Source organism: Lupinus angustifolius, chromosome LG05 (assembly GCF_001865875.1).
Source record: "Lupinus angustifolius cultivar Tanjil chromosome LG05, LupAngTanjil_v1.0, whole genome shotgun sequence".
NCBI lineage: Eukaryota > Viridiplantae > Streptophyta > Magnoliopsida > Fabales > Fabaceae > Lupinus > Lupinus angustifolius.
This window is the reverse complement of record NC_032013.1, coordinates 20354773-20365941: the sequence shown is the minus strand read 5'-3', so window position 1 is coordinate 20365941 and position 11169 is coordinate 20354773. Positions and strand designations below refer to the sequence as shown.

General features: G+C 32.9%; 1 protein-coding gene across 4 annotated transcripts; it reads left to right on the top strand.

Moving 5' to 3' along the window:
- On the top strand, positions 1699-9312 carry LOC109348016. Of its 4 annotated transcripts, none has more exons than XR_002107692.1 (7): positions 1699-2024; positions 2572-2720; positions 4811-4867; positions 5665-5731; positions 6332-8563; positions 8724-9034; positions 9073-9312. XR_002107692.1 is itself a non-coding variant. In XM_019588192.1 (5 exons), exons 1-5 carry the CDS (start codon positions 1958-1960, stop codon positions 8443-8445), a joined length of 2454 nt encoding a protein of 817 aa, XP_019443737.1. In that variant the 5' UTR covers positions 1699-1957; the 3' UTR covers positions 8446-9274. The 4 variants fall into 4 exon arrangements, 1 of the variants encoding a protein (XP_019443737.1); XR_002107691.1 differs by having other exon boundaries at positions 6332-8836; positions 8869-9034; positions 9073-9274; XR_002107690.1 differs by having other exon boundaries at positions 6332-9034; positions 9073-9274.

Here is an 11169-nt window from a genome sequence, read left to right as displayed (position 1 = left end):
AAATAAGACTAATAAATAAGGGTATAATTGGAAAGTAAAATATAAATGTGTATTGAGTTTCAAATATATCAAAAGATTTGGAATAAAATGGGAAAAATTAAAACATTAAAAAATATTAAACTATTAGTGCAACCTTAGTTTTAAATTTTTCAATAAAATGTCATTTCCTCATTGTTGAAAATGTTGGAAATGACATTTTTTCATTTTCAAAATTTTCTGAAATGAAATTTATGTTTCCGAAAATATGAAATAAAAATAACAATGCAAACATGGTTTTATTATCCTTTATCTTTTAATTGAAAATGAAAACATAAAATGGTCAAAAACAAACATTCCATAAATATGCATTAGTTAATGATGTAAGAATATATTTTTGGAGATAGAAAGTTAATTTAGAATCTCAATAGCTCTAACTAAGCTCAAATCTATTTAAGTCGAGGGAAACTGAACATTTTTATTTATTTACAGAATTAGAGCTTACAAAATCAATCTTCTTCTTACTTACTAGATCAACAATATTGAGGAATGAGTAATATGATTAATTAGAATAATACAATAATTTAATATTTATCTAATGTGTCATTATATTATTTAGAGTGTAAGTATAAATATTTATATACAATCAGTATATCATTTCTCACAACTCATTTGTAATATTTTTAAATAACCAATAATGATCGAAAATAAATAATATATAATAAATTGACAGTATATAAAACTTAAACATTATCAGTACATATATTTCTCTCTCTATTATTTACATGTATTACTTTTATTTATAAACAAATAATATATATATTGAATGATAAGGTGATAATATAAAAATGAATACAAGCTATTTTCTAGTGATATAATAATGTTTTTCATGTGGAATATGAAAACAATTGAATAAGTGAATCCATCTATACAACTAAGGGGCAACAACAACTTCCTTATATATTAGTTAATGATGAACATTTTCTGCTCACAGAACTGTATTATTTTATATGTTATTGTTTGTGTCTGATCATAAAAATACTTAATTATTAAAGTATATAAGCAATGACACATAATATCACATTTATTTTATGAGATAACATATGTGCTCTAATGGTGGACATGTGTTTGGTTTAATATTTAAGATTATAAATTAAAAAAAAACAATTCATTTATTCTAATATGTTCTTTTTGCTTTTTTATCTTTATTTATTTATAAAAAGTATATAAACCAAAATAAGAAAAAAAATTGAAAGCAAGTATCGTGAGAAATGAGAATAATTAATTGAATTATTATGTATATATAGTGAGCGACTCACGTGAGAACATTATGCTATCGTGAGAAATGAGAAACTTACTATGGACGATTTGATATTTTTTGAATGACCAAAATTAAAAAATATATGCACATAACTATTATGTGTTTAATAACTAACTTTTAACCCTAATCATTCATGATTAATTGTAGGACACAGATTTATTATTTTCACAATTTTTATATAATAACTATTTTCAATTGAGTCATATATATATATATATATATATATATATATATATATATATATATATATATATATATATATATATATGATAATAGTTATCATATAAAAACTTTGAGAATAATAAAACCAAATCTTATAATCATATGATAATAATCTTTACCGTCCAAATAAGACATGTGATTCAGTATATATATATATTCTCATAATAACTACTAACCTTTCCTTTCCTTTCCTTTGTATTATTACAAAATTCACAGCTCTTATCCCCTTCTTAGGGTTCCTCTCTCCCTCTTTCTCTTCTTCCTCTTCAATTCAATCACGATTTGAAATGAACCTTCAATTCACTCTTTCAGATCTTTTACCTTTTCCGATTTCATTTTAACCGAAAACCTTGCAGATTTCAGCATATTATAGAATCGAATTTATAGTTTCCGAGATTCAAATTATCGTTTCGTCTTTGGTTTATCGATTTTCTAGGTATGGATGCGTTTGGTGATGGGCCCCCGAACCCTCAGAATTCGAAGCAAGTCGGAGATTATCCCTCTGGTTCGTTTTGCTTCTCCTTATTGATTACTTCGGATCCTAATCTCGGTTCAGTTTATTTCACGTATTTGATTTTTGTGGTAAAAAGACATGATGTAATTGAAATTGCGAGAAGTATTTGTTTCAATTGTGAATCGCGAATTGATTTTTTGTGTGTGTGTGCTTATTCTCTTTAATTGGTGGCAAGTTAATTGACATGCAATGAATGCATCTGGCTAGTAGAGAAATCTGTGTATATCAGTTTCTGTTTTTTTATGACAAAGTACTATCATCACTATTTTTCAGTTATATGATTTATTGGACTTACTTGACATATTGCTTTACTTCCAATTTTGGCTCAGAAGTATGAAGTTAAGCTAATTTTTAGGTGTACTATGAATTTTGGATTTCTTCTAGTTGAAAATGATATATAAATTTATTATTACCTTTTTTCTCTCATATTGGCTTTCAATGGTTGGGTATTTATTATCTGCTTCTTGCACCTGGTTTGCGTTACATGTTTACAAGATTTTGAAGAAAGGATTTTGACTCAAACTTTTGTATCGCACAGAGGGTGAAGTATTTGATGCATCACAATATGACTTCTTTGGCAATAATTTTGTTGAGGAAATCGAGTTGGGAGGTTTAGAAGATGAAGAGGGTGAATTGGCTCCTGTTGAATTTGATGAAGAGGAAGAGATTTTTTTCAATAGAGAAGAGGTTATGTATTTTTTGATTTATACCTGAACACCCTTTCATTATAGAAGCTTTATGATCCATTTGATATATTTTATTCCATAAAAAATGAGAATTAAAGAAGATATTTGATGTAATTTTTTAAATGATTTTATGACTGTGAAGCACAGACACTTTCAAATTGTTGACGTGCCGGACACAAGTTGGGGATGTATCTGTATCATTCAGACACTCCATGGGCACTTTTAGACACTCATAACTGTATTATGTAACACTTTATGAATTTTTGTACAATTATAGATGGAAATGCTTATTCAGAGTTGTCAATAATGACCAATAGAGGCGTTATCACGGAGGGCCAGGGTGGAGCAGTGTGGTTCTGCCACTCAAAATGCTATAGCATCGTTTTTTTCATTAGTGGTTGTTGTGGCTGCTTGTGTCTGTGTAATTGCAGTCTGGAGAGGCCAGTTGTGCTCCTGATGGTGATGTGGATCTGTTTCCTATTATTGTAGAAGTAGGTTTTTTCACATTTCAGAATCACCCTTTTAATACCATTTTGCCCTAATTTTAACATCAAAACGCTATTTACCCTACTTATCTAACCAAATCTATATTTTGCCCCTTCTTAATATTTTGAAGTCTTATTTACCCTTACTTAAACTCAGTAATCGTCCACTCCACCCTTACTTTTACCGCCTCCAATCCTTCTTCTTCCCCGCACCATATCATCTCTTAATTTTTTCTCTTTGTTACTCTTCTCTCTGCACCTTTTTCCTTTTCCATCTATTTTTTGATGACTTCCAGCAAGCCCAGTGGGTTTTGTAGCAGTCACCTCCCACCTACTGTTCTCTACTCCCCATTTCTTCTGTTCTGTGCTCCATTCCTAAACAGTGGGTGCTATCTTCATTTGTTTTGACTTCATTTGCATTCTGAGCTTCGTTATTGTAGAGGCTTAGTGATAATCAATTCTGATTTTTAATTGGGAATGTCATTACTTCCATGTACTTCTTTTATTTTTGAGCATTTAGATTCGTATAATATAAGTTACTTCTAAATTTTTCCTAAACATCCTACCAGCAGTCATCGCGCTATAGCGTTATTGAGGTCAGCCGCTCCACTATCTGGGATTGACTATGTATATTTTAGTATGTTAACAACAATTAATGATAGCATTTAAAATACAACTCTCTTTCATCTAAAGATGTGTGTTTTTTCCGTTAACTTACATAATTTATATCTTGTACATTACCCATGTATCCTATAATTTTTAAATTTAGTTGTATCCCCTTGCCTGTGTTGTATTCATGTGTTGTATCATATCCTTGTCCAGTGTCCTATATTATACTTGTGCTTCATTTCTATTTCAAGAGTTTGTACACATTGTGTCAATTCCCACTTCATGTTCATTTGCTAGTCTTCTTTGCATCATTCATTTCTCTTCAAGTGGGTTGTCAGACTTTGAATTTGTGAATGCAATTGTTTATACAATAACCTTTGTAATGTATTTCACAATGCCCGTTTCTCTTTTATGTAGAATTGTGTATGAGTTAATTACTGAATTGATTTTAGAGAATCAATCCATTTGTATTGATACACTTAATAGAATTGTGCAGAGGCATTATGTGGTTTTCTGGATGAAAAGGATAAAGGTTACAAAGTAACTCCAATTTCGTTTATCTCATGTCAGTGGTGATTCTGGAAAGGCCTAGAATGGATTTAAGCAGATCACATAATTACTATCTTTCGTTTGAGAATCAGTGAATTGTTTTTGTTCTATCCCATCTTTCACTATATTTTTCGTTTTTTTGGGCTAATTCTTGTCATATTGCATGAATAAAAAAATCCTTATCAATTTTTTGTAACAATATTTCCTTGATTTAAGAAGATTCAGTAAGATTTTTTTTTTCAAATCTATGTCTGTGTGTTCCTTGAAAGCTTAATTTAATATTATTTCTTTATGTTTTTTTTATTATTAACTGAATACTACAAAAAGAAAGGTTCCTTATTGACTTCACTCATTTAATTCTTTACTTCCCATTCCCATTCAAATTGTTACAGACAATTTATATAGGAGTTCTATTCTCCTGCAACTGACTCTTATTTTCACATTTCAGGCTGAGGATATAAGATCTATTTCAGAGGTTGATGATCTCAGTGCCACTTTTTCAAAGGTTGGATTATTAAACTTGGGTGTCTTATGTATTTCCTTGTTGCTGGATATGTGTATCAGATGAGGCAGCTACGAAATTGACACTTGATACTGATATTATTCTATTTGGATTCATCGGTCAGCATACAGAAAAAGATTTTCACAATATATGATTTTTTTGTTCTGACCCCCCCCCCCAAAGTTAGTTACCACTTACGACTATTGTCAAATGGAATTGGAAACATGTGGCAAATGGTTTGCAATCATTCCAGATAGATTTTTTTTTGAAGAACTGGTATATGTCCTCCGATGAGATGGTTGTATAATGTTTAAACAATTGTCTTTTTATTTGTTTAATTGAAACTGAAAAAATATTGCCACTTCACTTCTCAATCATCAAAGTTGATGGACTATTGTTTTAGAAATGTGTGGAATTGCAACCAAGGTTTCATTTCTTTTGCTAAATGGATGGTGTCTTTTTGAAATGGTTAAACAAATAAACTGTCTAGTAACAATGTTGATGTGCGATGTCTTTATAGAAAACATAGGAAAGTTGTTTCAGGTATTGAGGGCTAGCTTTGGTGGGGATGTATTTTATTTAAATTTGTGCTTTGGGGGTGTTTGGGCTGTGTGGATATTTATTAAATCAAGTGAGGAATATATGCTTGATTTTCTTCCAAAAGTACATGTATTTCATCCATTCGTCCTTTGTATACTCTGTTGTCTGTTATGATGTTCATGATAGTGTTTGCTTATTTTAAAATTTAAATAGATTTATGCTCATTGATATTTAATTTGAAGATTTTTGTCTCATTTCAGTTGAACAAGGGTGTTATTAGTGGGTCAAGAAGCACAGGACTAGTTGGTGAACATGGATCAAGAGAAAGTAAGTTGAGGAATTATGTATAATTTGAGACATTCAATTTTTAAAAATATTATTTTGCCTATAATTTTTATTTCGAACAAATGTCAATTACTTGTGTCAGCACAAATATTTTTCGATTAAATCATGCTTTCCTTGCCTGTAATTTCCATTATTATGCATGAATGCATCCCTCCCTCCATTATGTAAAGCACTATAGAAGTTCCTTATGCTTATAAAATATGGTACAACTAACTCTAAAATGCTATGAAGCTAACATATTTGTTAGCTGAACAGTTACCCCATGCTTGTGTTTGGTCAAATGTCATTTTCCTACAAATTTTCAATTTTATATGTTTAGAAAACGGGGGGAACACATTTATTTGGTGTGGCTGAATTTGAGGTCCATTTCAGACTTTCAGTGGCTAGCCATTCAGGTTGGAGTTTTTTATGTAAAATTAATCTGTACTCATCATTAGCATCAGCAGAGGGCTGTGATGATTTTTTAATCAAATTTATATGTGACGTAATATGTTTGCAGTTGCATTACTACATGTACTCTGTTCTTATTCTTTTTTGGCCCCAATTGCCTGAATTGTTTATGATACTCTGGAATTTGTGTAGATTCATCTGCTGCTGAATGGACACATAGGGGTGATATTTTCAATTTTTGTGAGCAGCATGATTATGACACTGACGGTGGTCAGGATATCAAAAGGTGGTCATCACAACCACATACTTCATTGGCTCAGTTACAAGAATCAAACGACTTGTATAGAACATCTTCATATCCTGAGCAGCAACAACATCAACAACTTTCTAGTGAACCAATTATGGTGCCGAAGTCATCTTTTATTTCTTATCCTCATTCTGGTGGTAGGTCCCAACATGCTTCACCAAATCAGAGTCCAGGCCATTTAAACATTCCATATGGTGCTAGTGGGTCCCAAATGCTGTTTTCTTCACCTAATGGCTCCCATTTATCCAATCCCCAGATTCCGTTCACTGGCCTGAACCATGGGTCTCCTCTTGGTGGAAATATGCATCGGTTTGCTAGTGGTTCCCCTGTTAATAATCAAATGCCAAACCAATGGGTCAACCAAGGGGAATTATATCCTGGAGATCATCCCAAAATTATGAACAATTTATTGCAGCAACAGTTACCCCTTCGTAATGGATCAATACCTCCACATTTGATGTTGCAGCAATCACAGCATAGAATGCACCATCCTTCTCAGCCTTCAACAGGCTATTTACAGGGTTTGCAGTCACATCTATCTAATCCCAATATTTCATCAGGTTTCCCTATGATTAACAAATATGACCAGATGCTTGGGATGATGGAACTAAGGAATCAAATCCCAAAATTAGCTCAAAGGGGTAGACAGAATCTCCATTACTCCCCTCAGGGTTTTGATATGAGTAACCATAGGAGCAATAGTGGGTGGCCCCGATTTAGATCCAAGTGTATGATGACCGAGGAAATTGAGAATATTCTTAGAATGCATCTCGCAGCAACACAAAGTAATGATCCGTATGTAGATGATTATTACCACCAAGCCTGTCTTGCAAAGAAATCTTCAGGTGCTAAATTGAAGCATCACTTTTGTCCAAATCAAATAAGAGAACACCCTCTACGAGCCTCTGATAATAATGAACCACATGCTTTTCTTCAGGTTGATGCTCTAGGGAGGGTTCCATTCTCATCAATTCGCAGGCCCCGTCCTCTACTGGAAGTTGATCCTCCAAATTCCTTGCCTACCCGTAACACTGATCAAAACATTTCAGAGAAGCCCCTTGAACAGGAGCCACTGCTTGCAGCCAGGGTCACAATTGAGGACGGTCTTTGTTCTCTTCTCGATGTAGATGATATTGATCGTTTTCTACAGTTTAACCAGCTTCAAGATGGTGGAATTCATTTAAAACAGAAACGGCAGGGTCTTCTAGAAGGACTTGCAGCCTCTCTTCAATTGGTTGATCCACTTGGAAAGAGTGGACACTCAGTAGGGCTAGATGCGAAGGATGATCTTGTTTTTCTCAGGATAGTTTCTCTACCCAAGGGCCGGAAGCTACTTGCTAAGTACCTTCAATTGCTTTTTCAAGGCGGTGATCTTATGCGAATAGTCTGTATGGCCATCTTTCGCCATTTAAGATTCTTATTTGGTGCCCTTCCCTCAGATCCAGTTGCAGCAGAAACTGTAAGTAACCTTGCAAGGGTTGTTGCAAAGTGCATCCATGAAATGGATCTAGGTGCACTAAGTATTTGTCTAGCATCTGTTGTTTGCTCTTCTGAGCAGCCTCCTCTACGCCCCCTTGGAAGCTCTGCTGGAGATGGGGCTTCCCTTGTTTTAGTGTCTGTGCTTGAAAGGGCTACTGAACTTTTAACTGATCCTCATGCTGCCAACAACTACAATATTACAAATCGCTCACTTTGGCAGGCCTCGTTTGATTCATTCTTTGGTCTTCTGACTAAGTATTGCGTGAATAAATATGATAGTGTCATGCAATCACTGCTTATTCAAGGGACACCAAGTATGGCTGTCATTGGGTCAGATGCTGCTAGAGCTATCAGTAGGGAAATGCCAGTTGAGCTCTTACGTGCAAGTTTACCACACACTGATGATCGGCAGAAAAAGCAATTACTTGACTTTGCTCAACGTTCAATGCCTGTAGTTGGATTTAATAGTAATTCTGGGTGTAATGGCAGCCATCTAAATTCAGAATCAGTGCCGAGTTAATTAGATATTGGACATTCAGCAAAAGAGCTTGTTTTCAAAATAGAATGACAGTAAGATCGATAGGGACAATCTTGTGTGTCTGTAAGTTCTTCGGAGCAGCCTGATGTGGAAGTATAAGGTGCAGATATTTACCTTAGAAGTTTTTTCTTCTTATCTTTATTTGTTATATTGCCGTACTGCCATGCAGCATTTTGATAAATTTTCAATCATGCCCATTATGTATTATGATAGAATTGGCTTGATTTGTTCCTCATGTCTTTTCTTTTTCTTTTGACAAGGGGACCTTGTTATTCGGTTTGTGGTTTCTAGAGCACAGTAGTCATAGTCTCGTAGCATGTGCTGGATTAGGTTTAAGTTCGATTCCCATGTTCCTTCACTATTATCATACAAAGTCATGAGACTGGTTGTTGTGTCCATATTAAGATACTTCCAAATTGAAGTAGCATTGGGGGTGCATCAGTTTAACCAGTCTACAAGGTGGCATGACAAGCTTTTGTGAACATCAGAGATGGATGGTGTGCCCAAGTGTGTTAAACCTTGTTTCATGGTGGTCTTATGATTCTAATTTCTTCTTCTGACCGTTCCATTGGTATATTTTATATCATATCTTGTTTCACAGTTGATTAGGTATATTTTATATCATATCTTGTTTCACAGTTGATTGGACTATGTTGTTTTATTTTTCTTGTCCCCCTGCATTAGATTTTCTTGAATTTCTTGTTTAGTGTCTTTGATTTTGGCACTTTTATGTTCTGCCTGCTACTGTTAGCAATGACCAATATGTGTAATTTTGAGTCATTAAAGTAATGCAAATGTAGTTTTGAAGATTTTACGGTTGTTCTTCAACACTTTTAGTTAACTTCTGGACTAAAATGTTTAATGCATTTGGTTTCCAAGCCATGCTTATTGTGCAAGGTTCCCTTGCCAGTCATATGATTATATCTTGCATTGGCCTGAAGTATGTCCTCGATCAAATAATTAGTGTTTCAATAATGTGTTTATGTTTAATTCGATCATTTTTGTGGACTTGTTCCATAGATGCAGAGGGACATGCCTTTGCCTGCTTATAATTTGTGAGCATTTTAATTATAGTCTGCATTTTGCGGCCTATTTCGAGATTGCCTAAGCATATATATCGTATTTCAAGTATGGTGCACAGAAAAGTTCGTTCTCATCTTATTTTGCTGTTTATGGATGATGATAAATTTATTAACAATTAAACAGTAAAGTGAAAGCAAAAAAAAAAGTTTATTTGGCTAGTGACCGCATTTCCTTACAGATCTTATTAACATTAAGTCAAGTATCTCAATAATAAGGTACTTGGCTTTGTTTCGACCAATTCGTGTTAGGTTGTGTTTATTTATTATTAATTTTAAATTCAAATATGAAAGCCGATTTTTATTTCAAGAATAAACTACACCCTCATCCACCAGGTTTAATTTAATTACTTTTATCGTCAATCATGTTTAAAAGATCAAACATAACTTCTCTAAGTGTAATTGGGCTTGCATTTCCTGCGAGGGTGATGTGTATGTATAAAAAAGGAAAATAATATGTATAGTTTGACTAATATGTGTTTCAGCGTAACTTATTTAATCATTTAGCTAGTTGAGTTCAGTAGTGAAAGCCACGATTAAAGGTTAAGGTTAAGCCACGAAAGTGGGTCAATTAAATCTCTCCACATGTTGTCTTTATATAGCCACAATCATAAAAATAATTGAAATACCAACTATGTTGCTATGCTTTAATAAGCCATCAATTCCCCTTTGAGTAAGCCTGACTTTTATGTGGAGTAATATCCTCAACAATTGAAAATCATAATTGCACAGGTTACAATTCAAGATCTCACGCTTGAAATTTGTTGAGTTGTATTCTCTTATTATAAATTTACATTCGAGTAAATTAGTTTGTACAAATCAGTTTACATCAGACTTCAATAAGACAGTGATATAGTAGTATAAGTTTCTACTAGATTTCTAGATGACCAAAAAGTCAATGTTCGATTTCTATGAGGAATAATCATACATACTCAAAGGATATGAGAATATCCTTGATAGTATTAAGAAAAAGTTTGCATGCAGCTTTCACACAGCTGCAAATCATTTGAGAGAATATATTTTTGTGGTACTACTAAGAGTCATTGCCTTTTAATAAGGAACTAATATATTTCGAGGTGCGTGACTGTTTATCCCAACAAATATCATTTAATGAAGTCTTACACTATTAGACCAACACATTCTTGATAATCACTTTAGAGAATATGTCCCTATCTTCGTCAAATTGTATTGATTCCCATTGTAGATGTAAATTCTTATTGTAAATTTGTAATTGGTATTTAGAAATTTATTTTACTATTTGAATAGATAGTGAAGAATTAACACAAAGTAATGGAGTAATTATGAAATTGACAATTGTGATTTTGTACATTATAAATGAGTCATTCTCAAAGTTATTAGTTACGAAAGGATATTAAATACTACCCTTGATTCAAAAATTCTTGATTGTGTGTTTTTTTAATTTTGACCAATGAACTTTACAAGTAAAAATCTCCCATCTTTTGATTATGTTTAATAAAGTTCGACATACTATAATTATTTAAGAGAATAACTTTAATTGAGGTAGGATAGACAATTTGATAGAGTAAAAACGTATTTATATATGTACTATTAATACAATGGATTAATAGTTATCACAAGTGCACAACTAAGGAAACATTCTAATGAC

Coding starts and splice junctions, on each gene's coding strand:
- LOC109348016 (XM_019588192.1), top strand. CDS start 1,958: ATGGATGCGTTTGGTGATGGGCCCCCGAACCCTCAGAATTCGAAGCAA. Junction 2,721..4,810: donor TTTTTTTCAATAGAGAAGAG/GTTATGTATTTT, acceptor TTCACATTTCAG/GCTGAGGATATAAGATCTAT. Junction 5,732..6,331: donor TGAACATGGATCAAGAGAAA/GTAAGTTGAGGA, acceptor GAATTTGTGTAG/ATTCATCTGCTGCTGAATGG.